At 32.4% G+C, this 27,946-nt stretch overlaps 5 protein-coding genes across 5 annotated transcripts; 3 read left to right on the top strand and 2 right to left on the bottom strand.

The window, feature by feature from the left end:
- Positions 1-312: 312 nt before the first annotated feature.
- LOTGIDRAFT_120670 (hypothetical protein) lies at positions 313-9,119 on the top strand (the record flags this gene model as incomplete). Its single annotated transcript, XM_009058539.1, has 5 exons — positions 313-615; positions 1,750-2,119; positions 8,063-8,175; positions 8,548-8,629; positions 8,935-9,119. 5 exons carry the CDS (start codon positions 313-315, stop codon positions 9,117-9,119), a joined length of 1,053 nt encoding a protein of 350 aa, XP_009056787.1.
- A 4,119-nt stretch (positions 9,120-13,238) lies between these two features.
- On the bottom strand, positions 13,239-14,023 carry LOTGIDRAFT_162565 (hypothetical protein; the record flags this gene model as incomplete). The annotated part of the gene is made up of 3 exons (XM_009058538.1): positions 13,239-13,289; positions 13,353-13,651; positions 13,972-14,023. The coding sequence occupies 3 exons, from the start codon at positions 14,021-14,023 to the stop codon at positions 13,239-13,241; spliced, it is 402 nt and encodes a 133-aa protein (XP_009056786.1).
- A 515-nt stretch (positions 14,024-14,538) lies between these two features.
- Positions 14,539-15,524, top strand: LOTGIDRAFT_162564 (hypothetical protein; the record flags this gene model as incomplete). Its single annotated transcript, XM_009058537.1, has 3 exons — positions 14,539-14,587; positions 14,722-14,944; positions 15,389-15,524. 3 exons carry the CDS (start codon positions 14,539-14,541, stop codon positions 15,522-15,524), a joined length of 408 nt encoding a protein of 135 aa, XP_009056785.1.
- A 552-nt stretch (positions 15,525-16,076) lies between these two features.
- LOTGIDRAFT_162563 (hypothetical protein) lies at positions 16,077-16,854 on the bottom strand (the record flags this gene model as incomplete). Its single annotated transcript, XM_009058536.1, has 3 exons — positions 16,077-16,230; positions 16,442-16,664; positions 16,806-16,854. 3 exons carry the CDS (start codon positions 16,852-16,854, stop codon positions 16,077-16,079), a joined length of 426 nt encoding a protein of 141 aa, XP_009056784.1.
- Positions 16,855-20,417: 3,563 nt separating this feature from the next.
- LOTGIDRAFT_162562 (hypothetical protein) lies at positions 20,418-21,470 on the top strand (the record flags this gene model as incomplete). The annotated part of the gene is made up of 3 exons (XM_009058535.1): positions 20,418-20,463; positions 20,680-20,881; positions 21,407-21,470. 3 exons carry the CDS (start codon positions 20,418-20,420, stop codon positions 21,468-21,470), a joined length of 312 nt encoding a protein of 103 aa, XP_009056783.1.
- Positions 21,471-27,946: the final 6,476 nt, after the last annotated feature.

Below are 27,946 nucleotides of genomic sequence, written 5' to 3'. Positions count from 1 at the left end.
ATGGATAAATAATTGTTACATTGTTTTGACATCAGGAAAAATCGAATAAGAGGATAAAAGGATTATATCCGCAGGTTAATTAAAGGTGATGACAGTTGTAGCTCTCAATTGACAGCACACCTGTATAGCGCGTGCAATAAACGAACCCCACCCGTCACTCATTTTTCACGTCACTTCCCGTTTATCCGCCATATTTCATTAATGGTGACGATTGGAGGTGAATTTTTCTACCTGTAGTTTTACCTGTTGAAAGGTGTAGTAAAAAAGGACATTATTGGAATAAGTGGGGTTTGTAGATAAAAGACAGTCAAAATGCCGTTAAAAAATATACTTAATAAAAACAAGAAGAAAAGCAGTAAAGAAAATTTGACAGACAAACAGACAAGTCCGGCTCGGGAAGCACCCCGCCCCGATGTCACACAGTCAACACCAGAGGCTAATGGCGGAAATTCTGTCAAAAACGAAACAAACTCTTCACCACAACCTCCAAGACCCAGATTAGTTTTTCACTGTCAACAAGCTCAAGGAAGTCCTACTGGAATTATTTCTGGGTTCACAAACGTCAAAGAATTGTATTCAAAAATAGCTGAATGTTATGAAATCCCAGCTTCTGAGGTGAGGGTTGCCAAATTTTATACTTTGTTTTATTTAAACAATGTCAATCAAAGTCAAATTGTTTGAAAAATGTCCAATATATAGTAATTTTTTGGCGAAAGCCAAAGCACCATGTTTAATGCATAATAGTGATATTGAACTACAGTAGTTAGAGGGTTCAATATTACCTGTACATTGGACTAATTAATGGTAGACACAGGTGGCCTGTAACAATTGCACATATTAATGATTTTGATTTGTTATCAAATGGATATCAAGCATTGTTTTTTGGTTGTATGGTAATCAGTAAGCCAAAACTTAAACAGTTATTTGCCTGTTGAGAATTAAGATTATATGCATTAAATATACCATAAAAAAAACTATTATGTGTACATCTGATTCTAGACTCCAAAATTGTGTTACTTTTACCAACATAAGTTGTTACTAAATTCACCATCATTATATGTAACTTTATAGATTATCATGATGTGTTACTTAAGAGACCATCTGTATTACTCTGTAAACCAAAGCTACTATGATGTGATTCTCTGTGAACCAAAATCACCATGATGTTTAACCAAAGCCACTATTGGTGTTACTGTGTAGATCATCATGATGTATTACTTTGTAGATCACCATGATGTATTACTTTGTAGATCACCATTATGTATTATATTGTAGATCACCATGATGCATTACATTGTAGATCACCATGATGCATTACATTGTAGATCACCATGATGTATTACATTGTAGATCACCATGATGTATTACATTGTAGATCACCATGATGTATTACATTGTAGATCACCATGGTGTATTACATTGTAGATCACCATGGTGTATTACATTGTAGATCACCATGGTGTATTACATTGTAGATCACCATGGTGTATTACACTGTAGATCACCGTGATGTATTACATTGTAGATCACCATGATGTATTACATTGTTGATCACCATGAGGTGTTCTCTCCATGATGTTGATATTTTCATATTCATATACAGAACAATATGAAAAGAATATTAAAACTTTATAAACATTATACATTATAAAGGAAGTAAAATATGAAAAGAGTACTAAACAACTGTTTATTGCTTAAATATTCTGTAGTAAACTTCCTTAATATCTTGAAATTTGTTTCCTTTTTTAGATTCTGTTTTGCACTTTGAATACACACAAATGTGACATGACGCGATTACTTGGTGGCCAGATTGGTTTGGAGGATTTTATATTCGCCCATGTAAAAGGTCAACCTAAGGAAGTGGAGGTGACGAAATCGGAAGATGCTTTAGGACTTACTATAACAGATAATGGAAATGGATACGCTTTTATTAAACGTATAAAAGAGGGAAGTATAATGGATAAAGTGCCCATAGTTTATGTTGGTGATCATATTGAAAAATTAAATGGCGAACCTGTGGTAGGACTCAGACATTATGAAGTTGCAAAAATGTTAAAAGAAATTCCAAAAGGAACCACCTTTACTTTACGTGTTGTTGAACCCTTGAAATCAGGATTTTGTAAGTATTTTTACAGTTTTTTTTTTACTCTTCTAGACACCTGATACCCCTTTTCATCATGAAATACTTATTCACTTATGGTTGATATACTTCCTCATGTGAAAAGTTTATTAGCTGCTACCAATGTTTCGCTAAAATGTTGTTATGGATTTTGGGTTTTGTTTTGCGATTTGGATTGTTGGTACCTGGTTTATTTATACCCCCACATTGCATTCATCTGCAGACTAATTTCTTAAATGGGTGCATCAATGTAATTTGACATATTTTCCCTATCATAAAGATCAGATTTCTTTCTTCAATCTGAAAAATGATATGGTTAGATTCTTAAGATATTTTAAATGTCTAAATTTTAAATTTCTTGTTCAGATGAAACATTTATATAAGGATTCTATTTTCTCATAACTTTGTTTAAGGTATGATTATATATATTCAATAGAACGAACTATATGTATGGAGGACAAATTTATAAGCTAAAGAGTCTTACTTTAAAGTATTACTAATCATGGGAATTTATCAAGTAGAATGATGGTTTAACAAAAGTTTATCTAAAGTGAATTGCCTCTCTCCTATTGTGTCAAAATGAGTCAAACTCCAATCAATTCGCGGTTATTTTTGTTAACATGTTTTTAATGTGTCATGCTCAATCTTTTGCCGATATGTCATTTGTATATAATGTAACTTTTAATGAAATTTTTGATACTCTCATGTGATTGAAGGTTTTATAAACAAGCAAATTTACTTCATTTCCCTTTTCACACTTCAGTGTGTTTGTGTCAATTCTCATCTCATTAATTTACCAAACATCTTAATTAAGTACAAATACAGTTTGTAATTGTAGACTTGTAATTATAGGCGAGTATGTCAGATACTAGGGGGATATCTCTAATAACATCCTACACCTAGATAATTATCTTATCTCATCACGATTTACTAAAACAATGATTAGGATATTGAGGGTAACATTTCATATAAACTGATAACCTCTCAGTAAAATGACCTCTGTTGGTTTATTATGTTGCAGTCACCTTTGGGGGGTTGATTTTGTGTCCATTCATTCATCCATCCATGAATAGCTACAAGGGTATAATTAAGATACTTTTGATTTAACTTGCTTGAGTGTACTTCTAGACTTAAGATAAAGAAATACACTTAGGTATGGAAGTCCTAAGGTTAAATTTAGCAAAAGATGTCTCAATTTGCAAAGTCTTGATCAAAATAGGTTCTTGATGTTCACAGTCTTTAGCACAGGAGGCTCTTGATATGCTCAGTCTTAACAGCATAGTCAGACTGAATCCTGGGTTGAAGAATCTGTAAATAGTCTCATAACAGCTTTTACTTATATGAAATACTGTGAAAAATAGCTTATGTGACAGTTTTTGAACTATTGTCTTTATGATAGGTATTCTGGCAATTTGGGTTTCAGCAATTTTAGTCAAATTTCAAAGCTATATCAATAATTAAGTAATGTAATGTAATCTGTTTAGGAGTATAGCAGACAACATCATAAGTATTGTGCTTGTATTTATATTCCACCTTGTTTCTATGGCAACACTAATAATTTAGAACAATTACAGGTAATATAAGTATTGGTATTGACTTGTGTTTGGTATCAAATGATAAGCTGATTAGTGTGGTTTTAACAAACACGAAACAATGGTGTTGTCTGGATTGCCTTTCGGTCATAGTTTCTAAATGATGCTATCATGCAGGGTCAGGTTTCTGAATAGTGAAAATTCGAAGTGCAATCCATTGCAAGTAAGGTGCTAAATCTCTATCCTGAAATGTTCATGTTCAAATAACGTGTGCTTCATATTGCAGCTGATAAAGCTAAACCAATAATTGGATTTCCTCACTGAAAACTGTTTAAGGTCAAGTTTATATGATATTTAAGAAGACAATATGCCTGTCAAATCTCATCCAAATTATTTGAATCATTTTGAGACGAAAATTTATAGGATAACATTCTTTTATTTCTCATAAAGAAAAGTTTCACATTCTCTAGATGCACAGACCATAGATATAGATGATTCAAATAAGAATGCAGATGAACAACTTCTAAAGAAATGTAGATTATAAGATATGATCATTCATAAAAGTGAATAAACCATATTAGCTAGTAGAGTAATACTTTAATATTGAGTCCTAAGTTTTGAAAGTCTCGAAGTTTAAGGAGTATAGATCCAAATGATCGTATTAATCAGATTCAAAAGCTTATTCACTATTGTAGTTGTTTAGAGTCGTGGTGTCTGTTGAAAGAGTGAAATGAAACTTTATGAGTTTCAAAACTAAATTGAAGTTAGTGTGAAGTAGTGGAAAATTGTTGACACAAAACTTAACATCAGCGAACTAAACTATGAGGTTGTTTAACATAACTTAATCTGTATTACCCAATCACATATTACTTGTTAAGTACCAGTATAGCAAGTGCATTTTAAAATTTTGAAACTTGTATTTCTTAATTTCTGAAAAATTCTGCCAAAGTCATTTAATCAATTAAAAATGTATTCAGAATTTTGTACTATTTCTTATGGTAGCCAATGGATGCAAATTTAGAAATTCGTTGGAAAGGCAGTTTCTCCATTGTACATTAGCCAGCTTCTTCTTTTGAAATATATGGAATTTATTAAGAAAGTTAGTTCTAATGGCTTGCTCTAACTCTTTTTGTTTGATATAATTGCCACAACTTTGCTATTTTTGACAAAAAAGCGTAAATTTAACTATAGAATGAGAATATGATGGTTTTGTCTAGTTTGTTAAATATTGAGTCATTGAAGGGGGTGTGTCTATTCAATACTGACAATAACAAACCAATGCTGTTGTTTATTTAAAGTTTTTTTTTATGGAAGAACTTCATGTTCAGTAAATGGCATTGTAAGTAAGGGTTTGGTAAAATACAATTGATATTCTTAATGTCTTCATCTAAAACTGATTCATGTATTGTACCCACCCACATGTAAAATACAACATTCAATATATATTAGCTAGTTGATGGATGTGTCTCAATTGTGGCTTACACTATCCAGAGAGGAATTTTTTCGCCCTCTAGCCATGTATTCAATCTTAGGGTTGTGCTTGCATTTTACTTTCAATATTGATTAAATGAATACTACCTTTTAGGATGATCAAAAAACTGAAATTTTTAAACTTGAATAAAATGAGTCTTTGTTTATCAGTGGAGTTACCTGGTGTTATAAATATACAACAGAATCCCTGTATATTTATATAAATCCAGAATACTAAGTAATAACTCATTAAACTGAGTTATTGTGCAACATCTGTTTCAATATATTTTATTAAGTTTAATTATATATAGAGATTCTATTCTTTAGTCACTGTGCACCTGTTAAGTGCAAGTGATGACTATATGTACTAAGTTTGAGACTTTGAATTTGAGTTGTGTCCATTCTGAGTGGTAGTATTCCTCTATGAGATAAGATAATGCTTTACTTTCTTTCCTATTTCACATCAGAAGCTCAAAACATTTAAGCCAGCCCTTTTTTATCCATATTTGTTAAATATAAGACCAATTCAATAGTAGGATTTTTGTGTAAAACAGCTTGGTCACTTATACAAAACCCAAAGTTGAAAAACTCAAACAAGGAAGATAATAGTTCAACAATTCTTAGTTTAAATACTTATGTTACTGTATCAGTTGTTTGAGAGTATTCTAGAATAAAAATAGGTGAAGTGAGTGTCAATAATTTGACTTAGTAAATATTTTAACTTAAAGATATTTCTTAACAGGACTACTGTTTTTATACTTGTACTGGTTGTATGGGTCTACCACTTTTGTAAGATCAGACATAGTAAGTTAGTGTTATTTGTAAGGTTTTGTCTGGATCTTTACAATTTGAAGCAAAGAATCTTATTTGAAAATTTAGCTTTAGATAAAGAAAGAAGGAAAACTGTATGAAAATTGGCTTTACCAGCTGATGGAGCTCTCTTTCAGTTACCCATAGCATTTTAAGGATTTTAATCGAACTCTTGGTTCTCCTACTTTTGACAAAAACATAAAATAGTCCTAGATACCTCAACTGGCATCACTTATTTAGCATTACTAAAATGTTTCAAACTTAATTCTTGCAAAATATGCTATGAGTAACATTTCTGAATCTAATTTAAATTGAGTTCCAATTCAACATTTCTTAGAACATGATTTGTTGAACTTGCATCAGATCAACTTGCTTTTTAACCTTAACAAAAAAATTAGTTTAAATTAAATTATAGGACCTAAGTTTGTACTAAGAAAATATTTAAAATATTTATGAAGGTTCATTTTGGTGCTCAAATACATTTTATCTGAGGTTGGGCTCCTTGTCAATATGATATTTCTTTTTTTTATTACAAGTTTATATATATTTGTGTTGAAATGTTTAAAATTTATCTATAGACAGTTAGAAAGTACAGGAACAAAACCTTATTTACTTTATTTTCTATACTCTACATTATACAATAGACTGTTGCGACTTGTATAGAAAGCTTTCAGGTATTTGATTGTCATGAACTTTGACCTCTCCATATTGACACATTGCCTAGCTCTATTGACCTATCTTATTGACCGCATGTTGACGTATTTTACTCCAACTTTTACTTAATATAAAATATCTTCTTTGTATGATTATTACATATTGTGAAGCATTCTTCTCTATCATTTTATGAATTTTCTAATCGCATTGATGTCTTGTTGACATACTTAACTAAGATTATATAAAATATCTTCTTTGTATGATTATAACTTATTGTAAAGGATACTTCTGTAACATATCATAAATTTTCTAACCCTTTCTTAGGCGTAGGTTATATATTATTTATAAATAGAATAATAGCTTATCTGAAATCATAAATTTACATCCAGTTAATGTAGGTCTAAATCACATTTTATAATTTGAAGTATCTTTCATAGAAGAAGAAATCTGACAGAAATAAAATAAAATCTACCAGCAGTTTGGTTTGAGTCTTTTAGTCTTATCGATGAACTGGTCCTTATAAATGTACCCTCCCCATTAAGTTTGTATGTCTGCTAAATTTACTGTGGTCTGACTGATACTGAATATATGTTGAAAATAGAAGATGTTACTATGTAAAGTCTCTGATACTCTATCTTACTGTCATTAAAGGGACAGATGCGCCATTTTCTACAAATCATAACACTAGCTAAACTAATCATTAGTAGCTCACAGCTCAACATTGAAATTTGAACCTTCAAATCCATGCATGTCAAGAAATATCTGCCTTTGAAATTTAAAAAGACGAGGCGATATATGGAAAAGACGTCTATAGTAATAGGAAGAAAAATTCCTTGTTTGAGATATTTTTAAAGGAATTGTGAGATTTCTTTCATTTCTAGTACTTCCGAAGACTATTAAATATTTTCAAGACCTAAATCAACCCCTGTAATGTTGCATCTGTGCCTTTAATACTTTTCTTTTAAAGACAATGTTAATTAACTTCAAATATTTACAGACACAGAAACCTTTACACAAAAACAGTTACAACTACCACATTCTATCTTTTCTTTAACAAGTACACTAGAGACTGATAGAATTCTAATTATACCTGATAGATTCAATACCAACTGGTTTCAGACTAATAGCCTAGTCCTGCAGTTAATGGTCATTATATTAGGAGAGGAGGTTTCATAGGCGTAAGCCTGTTCTCCAATCCTTTTCTTAGGAATAAAATATTGTTTACAAAAAAAAAAAAATGGTCATTATAGATATAATAAATTCAAACTTTGAAATAAAAAAAAAATATAATTAATAATTTTCTCAAAGGTCTGACTTTAGTTACGAGAGGAAATCTTTCAAGCTTCAAGAACATGCTGTTTAATACATATCCATTGGTAGGCATTTGCTGCCATTTGCAATCATACAATTAATTTGTAGATTATATCTTCTTAAAAACGTATAAACTGATATTTTGATCATTTTGATATTATTTCAGCTTTTGTTGGTCAATCAACTGGTAAGAAATCTGGTAATGTTGGTAATAAAGTAGGTAGTGGTAAACAAACTTTAAGATTGAGATCAACTGGTCCTGCTACAGTTGAAACAGTGGTAAGTATTATTGATTCTTAAGTCACATTGACATTTGCACGATTGCGTGCCAATGATTCAAGTCTTTGTGAGCTAAACATTTTTTGGTTGTTACATTGTGATTAAGTAATGTTATAAAAGCACAGATATGTTGGCGTAACCTCTAGTCAGAGAGTATTGTTTGTGCAGTTAGTTTGATTAATATAATATAATTTGAATATATGAAATGAATATACATATTCTTCAGAACTAGGGTGAGGATTATACTATAAGACCAGGGGTGCGTGCCAAGTCTTGAATTGTTCAAAAATTTTGGCACACATAAGTATTAGTACCATGTGTGTGAACACAGCTAATAAGTCTACTAATTTGGAACTTTATATATGTTTGTAGGATAATGAGTGTGCCAGTGTAGCTACTGATAAAATAAATAATCTATTAGAGTCCTATATGGGTATCAATGATACAGAGTTAGGTAAGTTATACATTTATGAGAATAAAAAAGAACTCAGCAATGATTTAGAAACATTAATATTTTAAACAATAGATAGCAAGCTCAATTCTAATTGAAAATAATAGTAACAAATAGACTTGGCCTATGCTAGCTTACATGATTTGCTCATTTAAGTAAATTATAGTTCATTTTATTCGGTGGAATTAGCAGAAATAGTCTTAATTTTGCTGAATAGAAATGTGTCAATATTTTGACTGATAAGACAGTTTTTGGCATAATGATATTGAAAGTAATGAAAATGTAAATTCTTGTTTTAATTCTTTCAGCTCAAAATATTTATGAAATTGGAGACAAGTGTGATAATCCTCATGATTTTGCCTGCAGTGTTGACGATTCTGATATGAAAGATTTTGGATTCACCGATACCTTTATATTTGATTTATGGGGAGCTATAACTGATGCAAAATCTGGTATTTTAAAGAAAACACAAGAATTTAATGAACAATTTTAAAATATCCTTATATATATGTAATATATTGATAATGTAAGAAATGGACTTATTTTAACTTGATGTGAATATGTATGAATCAAACAGACATCATAACCATGCACGATTTCAAATGCATCGATTGGTTGTTCATTGGCCTGACTTTTGCTTAGAGAAGGTAAAGCTGTGATTTTCACAATTTTGGCAAATTTTTAGAAAATACCCTTTTCTATATGATGCATTGTCTGTATATATAGGTTAAGTTATGACCAAAAAATGTAGTAAAGTTCAGCCCCAGTGAGCTAATAATGTAGCTATTTTTATGAATTCAAGCCACAAGATTGAAATATTATAATATCCGTACCTGGGGCCTGTTGTGAAAATAAAATAGTCCTAGATGTTAATTCTTGGTTGGTTGTCTCAGCTATTTTAGAATCAACCTCATTTTGGCCTTTGCTTTTTAAAAGGGATAGGTTTGTTTGACCAATTGTACCTTAGTCTTTAATATTAATTCATATAATCTATAATATAGCCTATTTGGTCATTCTATAAATTGTCCATTTAGCTTAAACTACCTTTACGTTGATTTGGTTGATCCAAAAAACTATTTCCTTCAACATTTGACACGTATGACTGAAATGTATCATGTTTTTTTTTGTGTTAAAAAGCAATATGGCTTCTTAACAATTTGAAGTTATCTTAATTCATGCATTTCAAGTAGGTCCACATTTTGTTATGAGTTCAAAACTTTTGAAATGAAATGAATTTCTACGCACATCCCATTTCTGCTATTTGTCCATCTGCACCAAATCTATTTGTAAATATATGTATTTATCGAACCAGTAACGTATTATAATGTGCAAATTAGATAGTTGAAGTTGAAATTAGAAGTCTCTTGAACTACTGTTAAATAAAGGATCCTTTCTAATTTCAGAGATAAAAAAAAAGTTATTCAAGTATCACCTAATTTCTGTCTTTAACTTTTCAGTGCATATAATTTGTTAAAGTTTCCAATAAAGCCAAACAGAACAAACTAATTGGAAATTATCAGCATACTTTTCACTGTTCTTCAATTATGAGATAATTTTCACTTGCCAGAGTAAAGGGTTAGGGTTATTATTATTAGATTATTTTGTTCAAGTTAAGTTAAATTCACCAGTAATAAGCTGACTGTATTGTTACTGTATATATATAAAATAAGGATCAATTGAATAAATCTAATATTGTAAACTGAAATCTTTAAGATGTATCAGATCTACTTCTATATATTTTATATGCCTTTTGTAAAGGATTACTGTTTTACTTATACAAGAGATTGGTGACATCTTAACAATTACTAGCAAGAGATTGGTGACATCTTAACAATTACTAGCAAGAGATTGGTGACATCTTAGACTTTCTCAAAAGAGATTGGTGTCACTTAATTCTTATAAGAGATATCTATGATGTCACCAATCTCTTGTAAGAGATATCTGAGATGCCACCAATCTCTTGTGAGAGATATCAGTGATGTCACCAATCTCTTGTGAGATATCTAAGATGTCACCAATCTCTTGTGAGATTTCTAAGATGTCACCAATTCTTTTTGAGAAATATCTATGATGTCACCAATCTCTTGTGAGATTTTTAAGATGTCACCAATCTCTTTTGAGAAATATCTATGATGTCACCAATCTGTTTTTACAAGATCTATAATGTCACCTATTTCTTACAAGGGACAACAGTTCAGTGAATATTCCTTTTCAGCCTTTGAAAACATAACAAAGATGTTATTATAAGTCACAGTGGATTTGATACTTCGTTTAATTCCATTAATTATAATTTATATAGTTGTTATTGTAGAAATTTATTTTTCTCTAGTGAATGTTATTTATAGTTTAGTATATCATGCCAGCAAGCAATTTATTACGTTCTTTAAAAAAACAACCCAAAGTACAACTTTGTTATTGCAAAATTTTTATACTATACATTTGTTTTCTTTAGAAAAACTAGTTACTGTACTGGAACTGGTACTTTGTTATGTGTCAAATTTAAGAAACTTTGTTGTTATGAATTTATCTATTGGTGGCCTACCTATTTAATTTGTTGTGGTTTATGTTTTCTATATGGAAGAAAATTTCAAGCTTAAATTAATATGTTTTTTAGTCTGATAAATCTCGACCTATCAAAGTTAACAACATCTGTAATCTTCTATGGAAGTATTCTGCCAGGTAGATTGCTACAATTGTAACCTAGGTCCTTCATGTAATACATTGTGGTCTTTATCTTTAATTTTTACTTTATCTCAAACTATAATTTTAAGCTTGTGATTTACTTCCAGAGTATTTTGTATAGATATTCTATTCTTGTTGAAGATAAAAATATTTAGATATTGTTATGAATAAGTTTGTTAATGGATTACTTCCCTTTACAACTTACACATTTTACATACCATTTATAGTAGGGCAAATATATTTGTGTCCGTTTGGGATCCTAGGAAGTTGATACTTTCAGTAATATTTAATACTAAATAAGTCTGGCTGTTATCATTTCAACTTCTAATTTTTTTATGTGTATTAGGGACACTGATAGCATCAATTTGATTTCAATTTTCAATATGGCGTCTATGGTTCCTGCAATTTCACTGAAACTCAAATCAGACTACACTGTTTCTTTTTTAGTAGACTTCCCTCATGTGCATAAATATCAGTCAAACTATTGCAATAGTTTATAATGTTATTAATACACAAACATTGTGAAAACTACTACTTTAGACTGTGGTATATTAAGTGTAATGCATCTCAATCTGTCTTGTGAGTTTTCTATTGCTATTCCCACGCCTCTAGACTGGCCTTATTTATGTTTTGAAATATTTGTGATATAACTTTATAATGTGTTTAATATCTTTGATGACTGCATCTCACAACAATTTAATGTCTCATGAGCTTATAATGTATTCAGCTTTAAAACTATTTGATACAAACACTTATAAATATTTAGGTTTAGTGGTGATTCTACATAATGTTCAGTAGCCCTACTTGAATATCTTTGTAAAATAATTCAAATTAAGTAATTAAATTCAAATCAAAAACAATTTTATTGGAAAGTTGAAACTATGGCTATTGTTAGGACAAGATTTTTTTGCATCCCCATGAAAATGTTAATTTATGTTGCCGTCACCCCAGTTCATTTGATCATCCGTCCGTCAATATTTCTGGAACATACGATTTTATTTAACATTGATGAAAGTTAGTTTGGACATTAATCGACATTGTTTCAATAAGCATCTTTTTTTTTTCAATTATTGGCCTTCACTAATGGAAAATGCATTGAAATTAGTTTCTTAGTGCGATCGTTTTTTCTTCTTATTTGACTGAAACAAACTGAATTGATACTATATCAGATCGAGTTCAAATTTCTAAGAGATCATTCCATGAACGGTATTTGAGTTATTTCCCTTGACTTATTGAAAACAAAATTAGCGCTAAAGAGGTTTTAATATAAATGTTGATGAAATGTCCCGAGGATTGATAAGTTATATACTAATAAGAAATTGGCAATCATAATTTATAGATTTCTCCAAAAGTCATCAAAACATTGTTACTGCTTAATTGCTGGGGTGGGTCTATGCTACATACATTGCCTGGCAAGCTATTTTTTATCTTATTTGTAAAACAAATCTCTTATCTGTCTTACGTAGACCACATTTTGTAATCAACCAACATTCCATATAAATTGTGATGAATTCCACCGAATTGTACTTACTGTTGTAGTATATGATTAATAAAATGATGTTTTCACAAGGTACATTCATATTTTTAAAAACATCTGAGAGTTGGATTCAATTGTTTCCATTAGGGACTAAACATGCTTTTATTTGGCACAACATTATGAGTTATTTACCTATACTATTTATTTCTATATGATGAGCGGAGACTACCATGTTACCAACAAATTAGTACTGGATAGAAAGTGATCAGTTGACCAGTCACAATAGGGCTCACAGATACAGTGGCGTATAAGCCACGGCTCGCCCATTCAATCCGTCAAATTCGATTCTTTACTAGAGCGTGAAGATACTTTTACCGACTATCGTCTCAAAATATCTTCACACTCTTGTAAAGAATCCAATCGAATTCTACTTCCTCACCAACGATCATGTGTTCAATGCTTACACGACGAACTGCAGACACGTAATGACATGTTGTGGAATTTCTACGATAAGATTAGTATAATTATGGTATGATAAAATAAAATTATCTTAATGCTTAAAGTAACCTGTTCAGACCCCTGAATGTTTGAAGGCACTGATTTACCACCACCTTGTCCGCCACCTCCTTGTCCACCTCCTTGTCTACCACTTTGTCCGCCTCCTCCTTGTCTACCACCTTGTACGCCTCCTTCTTGTCTACCACCTTGTACGCCTCCTCCTTGTCTACCACCTTGTCCGCCTGCTCCTTGTCCAGCACCTTGTACGCCTCCTCCTTGTCTACCACTTTGTCCGCCTTCTCCTTGTCTACCACCTTGTACGCCTCCTCCTTGTCTACCACCTTGTCCGCCTGCTCCTTGTCCACCACCTTGTCCCAGTGATAATTTTCGGTCACTGTGCCAGCTCAGTAAGGACGCCTTTCCGGTGTATGATGGGGCTCTAAGACTGTTTCATTGCTGATTTTTTTAAATAAGAGGTTTATTTCACAACGTGCTCGGGGATATAGCTTTGATGATAATATCTGGTATCAAATAGGTTGATAATATATTTTATTAAAAATTTGTCTATAAAACACGAGGAGGGAGGTAGCGATAGTCTTTTTCTTAAAAAGAGGTAAGTAAAACTGTTTCTATTTTTTAAAAGCATGATCATTAACTCTTTAATTGTTTTATTTAATTTTATATGTACATGTAGAATAATATAATATTCTCACTGTTAAAATAGTGCTCAATACATCCATTGTAGAGCGATATAGAAATATTTCAACAGAACTTGAATCATGATGTTACTCAGAGTTTCAACAACAGATCGTATAGCATGAAACTCATGATTCAAGTTCTGTTTTAATATTTCTAATTTTTTTTATATATGTTGACTTCGACAAATATAAATAAGAATCTGTTTAAGCTACTGGTGTCTTGGGGAACCCCTACCACAGTTCAATATATACATTTACATATACATATACATATATATATACATATACATAATTATACATATACATATACAGTATAATCCGACATACACTGGGACTGTAAATATACAATTTTTAGATCTTATTATACTGCACTGGCATACATTTCTTTTTTTGAAATAGTGTTATTTTTAATTCACATTTGGTGAACATTGGGTGATAATGAAAAGTTTCAGCAGGTTAAGTCAAATCTTTCAAAAAATATGCATTCTTGAGTGTTGTTTACAAGCAATTGTGGACGGACGTTTACTGTTAAAGAGATCCTCTTTCTTTTCAGCAAAATGGCGTTACCCAGGACACTCATGGTTTGGTTCTTGTTCGTGGCATTTTGTAAGTATAATATCAAATTAACATGTATTGTAAAGACCATTATAATCATACACAGCATATTTTTATTGACAATTACAAAAACAAAATATATTATATACTTTAACTTGTGCTTTTAATCTTAAAATTTATTATAGGCGCACATGTTGCTTTTGCTCAGGACCCCACAGATGTTGATGTTAGAGATCTAGATGGTGGTGTAGACGATAGACGAATACAACAAACTAATCCTAATTGGAATCAAAAACCTAAAAACCCTTGTTATGATCTTCTCCGCCATATTAAATTTCTAACTTATAAATTGGACAAACATACCAACCAAGTTCATAAAATACCATTTGATATATTCGAGTCGCAAAAGTAAGTGTATTTTTGTATAATCCTCTACAACAAGCGTAACTGACATAATGTGTAAGTTTTATTCACTCACATTTTTGCGCTAAACATTTTAAGGTTTGGAAGGCTCTGCTAACTGAACATTTCGTTGATACAATTGTCGCTAATGATATGTTATTTAATCAGCAGGGTGGAGATATCAAGTCGAAATTAATTTCAAACTGGTAAAGTAATGACCATAGTTTATAGACTTAATCTTATGCTAGACCATTTTGAAAAATCAAATTGATATAGGTTCATTCTGACACAAATTTTGGATCAAAAACGTATAAAAATAATATTTCTAAATTTGTAAGAATCCATTTTTCTATGGAGGCCAAATGACAGTTTTGCAGGCAACTCATGTCATAAATTTCATATGATATAAGCAAGCACTCGTTTAACTTCTGTATATTATTTTTGGTATAGTACAAAACAGTGTAATTGCTTTGAGAAGGAGGACCGAATGTTTTATCATATGATCTATAAATTCTCTGCATCTATACGGGGGATTCCGGAGGATGGAAAATCCATCTGCAAACCACGCTCATTGATTGATGGATAAATACATAATCTGCTAGTTACACGCCAATGTAGTACATAATACACATCATTGTTGGTGAGGAGGTTGTATTCGATTCTTTTTTTATTAAAAAATATTTTATTACAACTTTAGTAAAAGGATTTGGCAAAAGTTACAAAAACTTACAAAAATGCCATTTCCTACATATAACTGTCATTTCTGTTATTCTGAGATGATAGCTGTGAATTCAGTGCTATTTGACATTCGTCATTTATTTATTCGTGAAAGTATCAATGAATAATGGGTTGGGTGATGAGAAGATCAAATTTCGATTCTTTGCGAGAGCGTGAAGCAGACTCATACCCCCCTCGATTGGAAGTCCCCCTACCCACCCCAAGAAGTACTTGGTTATCTACAGGCCTGACGTGAAGATGTCCGAAGAGTATCGTCTAAAAATCTTTAGTCTGTTTCTAGGTTCAAAAACACAATTTTTAAAAGTTCGCCTCGCCAAATTAATAAACACATATAACTTAAAAAATTATTTATTCAAATATTAGCAGTGCTCATACATGGAACATTGTTTCATTTGCATTACTATCTTCCTTTCTGTGGCGGACCACCACCTCCTTTACCGCCATCACCTCCTTTACCACCTCCTTTACCACCATCACCTCCTTTACCACCATCACCTCCTCTACCACCTCCTCTACCACCTCCTCTACCACCACCTCTCGGAGGTCCAAAATACCTGAATAATTGAAGATTGGAAGGATTAATATTGTATTCATAACCTCTAAGTTAAATGAGAAGTAGAAAGTTTCACGGTAGAAAATAGTGTCATATCATTAGAAATCGAGGACAGGACAAAACAACTTAACGCAAGGCAAGATGATGAATTTTGCGATCGTACGTTCAGTTCGTACGTTATGTTTCAGAGGTTTATAAAAAAATAAAATTACCTTTTCGACTCGAATATATCAAATGGTATTTTATGAACTTGGTTGGTAAGTTTCTCCAATTTATAAGTTAGAAATTTAATATGGCGGAGAAGATCATCACAAGGGTTTTTAGGTTTTTGATTCCAATTAGGATTAGTTTGTTGTATTCGTCTATCGTCTACACCACCATCTAGATCTCTAACATCAACATCTGTGGGGTCCTGAGCAAAAGCAACATGTGCGCCTAAATAAATTTTAAGATTAAAAGTTTAAATACATAATATTTTTTCTGTTTTTGTAATGGTCAATAAGCTACAATTTTTGTTGTTGTTCTGTATGGTTATAATGGTCTTTACAATACATGTTAAACTGATATTATACTTACAAAATGCCACGAACAAGACCCAAACCACGAGTGTCCTTGGTAACGCCATTTTACTGAAAAGAAAGAAAAACCTTTTAAGTAATCTGCGCACTTAGGAATACTACGTCTTAGAATGAACATAAAATTTAAGAATTTTAAACTTGGCCAATAAGAGCATATACATTTATCAGTAGATATACCTTAAATAAGTTTCCAGATATTCCAGGGATTCTGTGGTATCTTTATACCACCATGTAAGTTCACTGATGAATATATACTCATATTGACCATTCTTGAGAACTTTATGTTCAGTCTAAGACGTAGTATCACTTTAAAAAGAGAAATCAGTTTCACTAACCTCTTTAAGAAAAAAAGACTTCAAAACGGTGGTCTCACATCGGCTGTAAGTACCTGGATCCCCCTTTGTATTTATATGTATTTTTTTTAAATAAAATATGTTATCAACCGATTTGATCAACCGATTTGATCATCCCAGATATTATCATCAAAGTAATATCCCCTAGCACGACCTGAAATATACCTTTAATTTCCATAAAAAGCAATAAAGCAGTCATATTTACTGACCAAATTTAAGACAAAGGTGAGTAAAGCCAACTTCTTTACACTGACTGAACTGTTTACAATTTATTGCCTTTGTTCCCCACATTGCGTTTTGACTATTAACAATTGGAAACCAGAGGTTTTAAAAGGGTCCGAGTCCGATCACGGGAGCAGTTATTGTTTCCTTTCCGAAAACGTCAATATTCAGGACCAAAAAAGACTGGAAAATCCAGATCTATACTACTATAATGACGTCTAAAATAATATAATCATCATAATAAAAATAACCTAATGGTAAAATAAGATACAATGGATCTAAACTAAAGACTAAACGGTGCATCATTTAGGCTAATTGGGTCGAAATGGATTCGCAAACTCCGCATAAATTGAACTCTGAAGTAGGGGTAATGAAGTAGAGACAAGAGGAAAGAAGAGGCTAGGGTTGAGTAGTAATAGAGAGATTAACAAGTAGAGACAAGGGTGTGCGGGGAAAGAAGAGAAGGAGAAAAGCAACTGAGGAAGAAAGGGGAAAAATTGGCAGTAGAGAAGATGTAACCATAAAAGTACAGAGTCAGAGGAAAGTATAAGAACGAGAGTTTCGGAAATCAGAAGCGGAGAGGGTGATTTAGTGGACATGGTAATGGGAGAGAAAGGGAAGTAGAGAAAAGGCAGTATGAAGAGAGGAGGGATGAAACCGGGGTAGTATGGTATAACTATGCCATACAAGAAGAGATAGACATATGGAGTATATAGAAGAATATATTTTAGGAAGAGGAAGAGAAAGAAAGGAAGAAAATTGAGAAACAGATATAAAGGTATAAAGGTGAGAAAGAGAGAAGAACACAATGATAGAAAGAGAAGAGGATAGTCAGACGACTTGGTTCAACTAGGAGGAATCATGATGGGATCTGACATTATAGGCATAGAGGTATTCTCTTAAATGGAGAGATGCTCATTGTATCTCTGTGTGATGCTTCGAATGGCAGTATCGTCTATTTCTAAACTGAGCCATTTTGTAGAACCGATAAGGATTAGATATTGAACAAGTATCCCTACACGATATTTTACTTTCATAGACCTTATCAACAAGGCGTATCCTAACTTCCAAGCACTTAATAAATTAGTGAAAGAAAATAAATTCCTAGTTTGAAATATTTTTGAAAGAATTATCCATTTTTCATACAGCAGTACCTCTGAAAACTTTTTCACATATTCAAAACCCAAATCAATCTCCTTAAATGGTGAACTATGAACTTCAATCAAAGTTACTCTCCATTAGTAGGACTTCAATAGGACTTTCTCCTTTTGGATGCCAATTTATTCGTAGTGCAATGAAAGAAAGATAGGAAAGAAACAACTATCTGATATCAATTTAGATTCACAAAGGATCCTTTCTACCAGGTGGTCTTGGCCAAACCTCTTGGCATTTATCTTTCCCGGATTATCCGTACTCATTTACAGCTGGGTCGACTGGAGTTATACGTGAAGATGAATTATTTAAGATCATTGGCCTTTCACACACCGATCGAGATTAGAACCCACAACCACCATTTGCTTGACGTAACTAAGCAAATGACGTCATGTAAACAACGAACGATGGATTCCATTTTGAACATTTATCAGTAATAATAGCTAGCCTATATGTGAATAAGTAATATCAGTCTTAACTTATTGAATTGTAGGGGTATTGAACGTTGGATTTTAATACTGAAATTGATCTATATCAGTTGATAAAGTTAATAATCACACAACTATAGTTCTTTAATGACCGACTGCCGCAAAACAAATTCTCATTATCATAAAGTAACTTTCAGTTCAAAGATAAGGGCCTACTTACTCTTTTCTTGCATTTCTTGGGGGAATAATCTTTTCACGACCCACTAATTTAAAAACATTTTGTCTCAGATGTCAATATAAACCTGCCCTTTAGCCAGGACATGAAACAATATTAACTTCAAGACTGTTATCATCAATATTAATCTCATAACAAACTTAATATATGACCCAAGATTTGCTAATTCTGATAAAAAAAAATAAGATTAAAAGATTTGTCTCACTGTTAGATTAATTGGTATTTCAATTTCAAATCAACTTTGCTGAAGATATATGAACGTTTTTGTATGGAGAAAGGTTAGGGACGGGAGCTACCATGGATATCAAAACTATGTTCATTTTTGATCACGTTACCAATTCTCTTCTAACATGGCCATGTTCGTTTATATCATGGAAATCATGTTGTTAACTAAACGTTCAAACGTAATAACTCATTCTTCTTGAATAGCAAAAAAGGCTTTTTGAAATAACAAACGATATCAAAATATGCACAGAGAATACTTAATATGATTGGTTGAATATTCAAATGACTCGAACATGTATTGCTCAACAATTTTGTCAGATCACGGAGAGTAACAGAAAAAATACCAACACCAAACATCTAGATCTGAATTTTAATCATATTGTCACAAAACAAAAATGTCCAAGGGCATTCAAAATTAAATCATGTATGGTGAATTTTTGTGAAATATACTGCAAGGCTTGATTTAATTTGATTTTAATCTTCGTGAACAATTTTTTTTCGAATGTCGTCGTTTGAAATAAAAGCAACAGCATAACTGATAGCAGTTCACAACTATCTGAATCTTGCTGTTTACTTTCTGCTGTAAGCTTATAAGGTAAGAGGCATTTTGTATTTAGTCTCTGATACACAAACTATTCCTGTCTACGAGGATATAGTCTGGGATTTTTCATTGAATTTTCTGTTGTCTTTTTCAAGGGAGTTAACAACAATATAGTAGATTCGATCATTAACTAATTTCACAGTGTTGTTACAGGTTACGGTGGTATAAAGTCGTATCATGCGTTACGATAAAATATAGATACGATAATTTAATCTAGTTTATGACTGGTTCTCGGCAAACCTCAAGGAACCTCTTGATATCAAAGTGCCTAAAAATATGAATAAATCCATTTTATCTTGTGTGAAAAAAATACACTTTTACAATTCGACGTTTCTTTTGTGGTTGTTTCGGTATATTAATTATCATTTTCTGTTTCAATAGTTAACAGTTCAAAATGAAGACAGTCTGGATATCCGTTTGGCTACTTGTTGCTGTTTTGTGTGAGTTTGTTTTTAAATTCATCAGCTATCATGTCATCTCAATATCCCTTCAAGTGAAATGAAATAGAGGTTGTTCGCAATGTCATGCAGTTTCCAGTGAGGAGGAGGGGGGGGGGGGGGATTTGTCACGAGAGAAACAATATATTGCTGTCAAAGTTTGAGCCATTACGGTAAAGTCCGCAACATGTTATTCTGTTATTGATTATGATATTGTAGATATCAATACTGGAATGGCTCAAGAAGGTGATGCAAATAATGCAGACTTTGTCCCTGTTCAAGCAGATATTGAATTGACTTCTAGAAGGCAGAGGGGACCATGTGTTGAAATTCTCAGCCATATTAAATTCTTAACTTATAAATTGGAGAAACTTACCAACCAAGTTCATAAAATACCATTTGATATAATTGAGGCAAGAAAGTAAGTATTTATATTTATAATCCCCTGAAACATATATAACTGATCGTATGATCACAAAATTCAATTTTCCTCTCCAGGACAAGATTGTTCGCTCTTTGAAAGAATTGCCAAGACTTTTTGTCCTGCCCTCAATGACTAATGATGTGACACTAATCGTTCAGTATAAGAAGTCACAACGTTTCTGAATGTTTCGCTATCCGTACATACAAAAGTATTTACCTTACACACTTATGATTGATATACTTCCTCATGTGAAAAGTTCATTAGCTGCTTTTGCCAATATGTTGTTTGGATTTCGCGTTAGTACTTTGTTTATTTATCCTGCATTTTATGCAATTTGAAAGAGCATTCTTCTATAAATATTACATTTTTAAATGAAATAATGCATACATTTTTTGTATATTCTGCCCACTTACAAACCCCCAACCCCCTCCGACCACCTCCCATCCCTCCTCTTTCTTCTTTCACCTTGGGACGTTGAAATCTGACCCTTATCTTCATAATGGTATCGCATACAATTTTCAGATATTATGGCCGTAGAGGACCTCCTGGACCTCCTGGACCTCCTAGACCTCCTGGACCTCTGTAAAGACAGAACGGGAGCTGTTGTTGATCGTGTTGCAGCTTAAACAATGTTTCATGTATGAGCATTTCTAATCTGTGAATAAATAATTTCAAATTTATATTTGTTTAATTATTTGGTGAGGCGAACTTTGGAGAATTTTGTCTTGGAACCCAGAAACGGACTATAAGCTACGTCTGTAACCATTCAAACTAAGTCCAAGTCAAAAAACGTTACTTAAAAGCAAAAAGCTAAAGTTTACTATCCTTAGTAATGGAAACCACCCTATAACAAGTATTAGAAAGATATGGTCACGTAAACTAGTATTTGTTCACCAAAAGTCACCCTTATAGCTTCAAATCTTTAATAGAAAATGTTATTTAAATGTAGCCTACACGCCAAACATTATAATATCGACGTCGACATCCGTCCACTTGTTTAGAACACCATACAGTTAACTGTTTTGATCAGACTATACGTCGCACGCATGTGTATATTTCGGATGAGTTCCGGGTCAATTGTCATCGGTTACTACCATCAGCTGAATTTCCGATCAAATCCATTAACTGTCTGTTAACAGACCAAATGTCACTACATAATTGTTTTGTTTACAGAACAATATTAAACAGTAGCCCAAACAATCAAATCCTTATTTTAACACGTTTATTATTTTCCATTTGATCCGTAACACTAATTGTAAACATGTACCATTTCCTTGATGTATAATACTGAAAAGATATGGGCTATGCGTAAACCCTGCCAAAAGCCATTGAAATATACCCATTCGTCTCGTAAATCGCAGTTTGATAAATATTAAAGAGAAGGTGATTTCCAGATTTGCGCCAATTGATAACTATATCTGGTCGTTTCTTTATAGTTTTTTGGCAATAAAGCATACTTGTTCAGAGTGGACGTAAAGATCGAACTTAAAGACAACATATCGAACTAATAGACAACTAAATGAACTAATAGACGACGAATCGAACTTATAGAACTAATCGAACTGATAGACAACTAATCAAATTAATAGAGAACTAATCGCTCAGGAAAAGAGCTTTACATACAGTTGATACAATTGTCGTTAGAAGATGGTGTGTAATCTATTCAACAGGATGAACTTACCTCGTACAAACAGGCGACCCTAATTTCAAACCTATTTTCTGAATAATCACCAAGTTTAAAATATTTATCGATTTAAATCATCTATTTGCGCTAATGGTTAACATATTCTGGATATATATTTTACAGTAGCGGCTCCACATCATATTTTTCAAATCCATTCTAAGGGGTCAGACGGGAATTGGAAATTAAAGGGTTTAAATAGACCTACTTACGTTACTCACTTAATATGATTAATATACTTCCTCATGTAAAAAGTTCATTAGCTGTTACTAATGTTTCGCCAATATGTTGTTTGGATTTCGGGTTTCGTATTGCGGTTCCGATCGTTAGCACTTTATTTATTCTGCATTTTAAGAATTTTTTTTTTGTATTTTCTGCAACCACCAGAATTTTGTTTAACATATAATTCAGATTTTCTGGTACGTCACAACGTCTAAAAATTTGGTTGCTCGCGACAAATTGGAATTTCGCACTGAGAAATATGTCCCCTTACTTCACATTTTTTTTTTATCGCATATCATTTTCTAATGTAAAACATAGATAGATCTCTAATTCTTCAGATATAATCGTGGCCCTAATTGGCCAGTTGGTCCGTTTGCTGAATCTGAAAGATAGAACGGGAGCGGTTGATGATCGTGTTGCAATGTTTCATGCATGTTTCTAATCTTTGAATAAATAATTTTAAAATTGCATTTGTTTATTTATTTAGTTAAAGTTTACTATCCTTAGTACCACCTTATCAGTGGCGTTCCTACAAAAAAAAATAATGTGAGGAGGCCGAGGAAAAGCCCAAAAAAACACATGCTAATAACCATTCCTCATTTTGCGCGATGACCTACATACAACTATCACGTATGTTAATTAAAAGATGTATTTTAGAGCATGCTCGGGGATATGGCTTTGATGATAATCCACAATGATCACATAGAATGATAACATTATTTTATCGTACCATTGAGCACCTATATAAGATTTTTTTTAAAGCATTAGATGCTTGTCGTTTTTGAAATCCAATAGAGGTAAGTTAAATGATTCTAAGATGTTCAAGGATGAATAAATGTGTTCGAAACAGTCTAAGGACATGAACACCCCATAGTTTAGGGTCATGTTTCCACTAACAGACAGCATAGCATATTGTCAAATATATCAGTAACCGAAACATCTGCTTCTATTCTAGTCTCTGATAGATATTTTAAAGTATTCGGCTGGTGTAGAGATAGAAAAAATATGCCCTATTTTGTGGAGACTTTTATCGTAAAGATAATTTAATATCATGTTAGAATAAACGCATCTTGTGGAAAATCCCCATAAAACAGGGCCTAGTTTTTCTGACCCTACTCCAGCCGATAACTGTCAAAATATCCACCAGAGACCGGAATAGATGCATATGTTTCGGAATAGCATATCAGAAGTTAGTTATGTGTCAATATATTTTAAATTAAGCCGTTACTGACCACAAAAGTCTCTTCTATATATCCAGATATCCGTTTTTTTTTTCCAGTTATTATTTAAATAAAATGAAATGATCTATCTAATTTAATGATTGATTTAGAACATTTTATTATTTTTAGATTAATGAATATATTATATTTTCGCTTATCTCTTAATATTACCACTGGAAACTTCCGTGCCTTATAGTTAAGCAATCGGTCTGAATGGTCTTGTATTTTAATCACTTTCAAAAATCTCAAGAAGTTTGTTGGTTTTAGTCATAGTAGTAGTATGTGAGTAGTCTTGTGATATAATTTTCATGACTTATATGAAATGTACCATTTTCTGAATTGATATATATATACGATCTTATACCCCCATAGATGGTGTCTTGAGTGGTAATATAGACGGATATACATTTCCATGTTTTTACTATATCGATTGTCACATACAGTATTCTATTCGCGCCTTGACCCTCGTATATTCAGTCAGTCGATAATTAAGAGTGCTAGTTAATTTAGATTAGATTAGAAATTAGATTCATCCAAATAAAATATTGTTCTAAGGTGGTCATTTTATAGTTTGACTAATGGTCATTTACAGTATTTAACATTTCACAGTTCTGGCTTTGGCTATTTTGCTACGATCGCCGATTGGTTAAAATGCAATTGTCTCACATGTAGGAGAAACTAACTGCCAAGTTTACGAGTATATCCATGTGCTTATAGATGATTTATTTCAGACGCACAAGCTGTTTTGGACCACCACCCCCAATGAGACCACCTCCACCACCACCGCCACCAAAAGACCTTTGTTATGATCTTCTCCACCATGTTAAATTTCTAACTTATAAATTGGAGAAACTTACCAACCAAGTTCATAAAATACCATTTGATATATTCGAGTCGCAAAGGTAAGTTAATTTGTTTTAAACAGACTTGTACGATGTATAGGCCTATTATATTTGCATAATGTACACCATTGACGAACATATCTTACTATAATTTAGCATTAGGAAAAGAATGTGTACAAAAATAAGAATTTGGTCAAATCTTGTATTTCATACTTCCCCATTACTCCCCATTACTCGTAAAAACAGTATCACTCAGAAAGAAAGCAGAAAGCCAGTGAAAAATTGACCGTTGATCACGGACATGGAGAGGCACCACCTTTGCCTTGTTACCACTAGAAATCCAATATGAAAGCAAATTATCTAAAACCAGAGCTATATGTTATGTATGTCAACTTGCACGAACACTGGACTCTTAACTTAAGATATGTGGCATAAAGTCCTTGATTATATTTCTTTTTAAATTTCAGGTATTTTAAACAGTATGGTGGCACAAATTTGGCGACTGCATAAACTCAGCTATAGTAATTTCTTAAATGAATGAATAAGATGTTTCTGTATTATATTTGATTATTTAGTATACCATTGAAATTTTAAGAGTTTTATTTTAGAACTATTGAATCTGGGCATTATGAAGATACCTTTTCAAGGCGTTAATCCTAGTAAAGAGTTTTCGAATTAACAAACTTCTGCTACCATTTTTCAAGATTAGAGTGTTCGATCGTGTCCATATCAACCCCCCATTCAAAACCAGTATTCGTGATACGATGAGAGTGTACTAGAGGTACATGCGCAGTGGTGTATTTAGGCTGTAATGTTTTGGGCCATGAGTCCATCAGCCATTCCTTCGATTGGACCCGTTACAATTTTATTTCAATGATCCATGTATTAGTCCCAGAATGAATCTCTGTGCACAACACCCGACAATAATAGAAAGTAGATCACTACATCACATTATCGCTGTCTTACATTACTTGAGGAAGAGATGACAACAATTATTGGTCAGCACCATCCAAATGTTACTCCCAACTGTAAACATGATGAAACACACTTATCATACTGCCCGTACGCAATTTTCTCTGAATCCTTATTGATATAAGTCGAAATGCCTTTACCTAATGAAGGAACAATATACGGACCAAAATATATACAACCAAAAGAGTATTGGATATTTGACCAGGTTCATGTTTCCAACCATTACAAATCACTTAACCAAGCTATTTGTAAAATAAATGAAAGACTTTTCATCTTAAATGTTTCTATGCGGCCCCTATACAAAATAATTCCCAGTCTTTTATTTTTTAATTTTGTACTGTATGCTACCAGGGATAATATTTATAGACCACAACAAGGTTAATAAGGTCGGATATTGCCAACGGAATAGTACATTATAATATACTCATATTTACATCATTATGGGGGTTGTTTTATACAGTTAACAAAACGCCAGATCTTTCCTTTACACATTGTTTGCCACAGGGTTTTCGTTGAATTGACCTTCAACACTGCCTTATGTTTGTGTACAAAAACATCTTACAAAGAATTGGTAGATAATTGACTATCTTTCCTTATCACTGCTACATTTGGCTCCATCGACACGGTGTTTTGAACAAATAATTCAAATCACTTGGATTTGATCTATTGTTTTTATTATGGAACCTTTACATATGTCTTTTTTAAAATAAAATTGAACTGGATGTTAAAGATATAGGCAACATGTACACTATTAATTCAATTAATATCCATTCAGAAAAGATTGAAATTTTACAATGCTTACGAATATTTCCACAGAGAGTTAATGGAATAAATAACTTAGATGCTCTTTTTTTAGTAGTCACTAGCGTTCAGTTTAAAAATTCCAAAATTGATCTTTATAACATCATTTGAAAATCGAAAAGGATTTAACAGTAGTATGAAGAAAATCGCGGCGCAGTTATGTTCATTTCAGAAAATCGTTACGCAGTTATGTCCCTTTAAATGTAACCTTTATATTTCGACATACTAATTAGATTATCTATATCTACCCAATTATCAATGACATTTTAATATATAAATGCTGCTAGCTTATACTATGTAGAACTCTTATGGCATAATCTCACCTTTCTCGCTTGTCACGCACTAATTAGGAACTAATAGGTGTCACTTACGCCATAGACCCTGGTGCGACATCTGATTTCAAAATATGAAATTAAGCCTACGTGTACCTGTGGTTTTTCTTTCGTTTTTGTTTTATTTTTGTTGTCATAATTGTGAAATGTAGTAACATTCATCAGAAGCATTATTTCAATCGTATTCATTGTGGTAACTGCATTGCAAAAAGTGTGGACAATAATAGAATATAGTACCATTTTTTCATTCAGCGTCAAAGTGGAATGTTGACCCAAAAAAAAAATTAGAGTTTGATTTGAGAGTATTTTCAATATAATTTCTCATATTTAATCAAATAAAATAGATCTATTGACTAAAGGTCAAAGTTTATAGAGACATCGAGCGTTGCGTAATATTAGTAGATTTGGCAAGCGTCTAAATCTCATCAGAAAAGCAAAAGGACAGTTAGGGGGAAGGGACTGCGTAATTAGTGAGGAGTGTATAGAGAAGTACATCGAGGGTCAAAGGGAAGTGGAGTCATAGAAAAATGGAAGAAGGAATACTGAGCGACGGGGAGGTTGACTATAGTCAGAGGGTCTGTGTAAGATATTCTCTATCCTTGTATGATACGTTTGTGCCTCAGTGCATGGCTTCCAATCACAGAACTTCAATAACCTTTCATGGGCCACCTCCGTCAAAGAATTTGAAAGATTCCCTGCTTAACCATAATGCGCACAAAGTTAAATTTGAAATATTTTCATAAGTAGCCGCAGTGGTCAAAGAGAATTGCAGTAGGTTTCCTCCCTTGAAATGAAACGCTTATAAAACGTTGTTATGTAAATCAATAATTTTGATTCACTTTTCATGAAAGTTCGGTATCAATTCAAAATGTTCCGATTGTAAACTCCAGATCGAAGTCCAAAATTTTTTAAAAGATACAATGGATCTACTTATTTCTAAACTAAACAATCCATATTTTTTTTAAGGTTTATAGAGACCACCAAGTGTATCT

The sequence above is a fragment of the Lottia gigantea genome (assembly GCF_000327385.1).
Source record: "Lottia gigantea unplaced genomic scaffold LOTGIsca_34, whole genome shotgun sequence".
NCBI classification, from domain to species: domain Eukaryota; kingdom Metazoa; phylum Mollusca; class Gastropoda; family Lottiidae; genus Lottia; species Lottia gigantea.
This window is presented reverse-complemented; position numbering and strand designations above follow the sequence as displayed.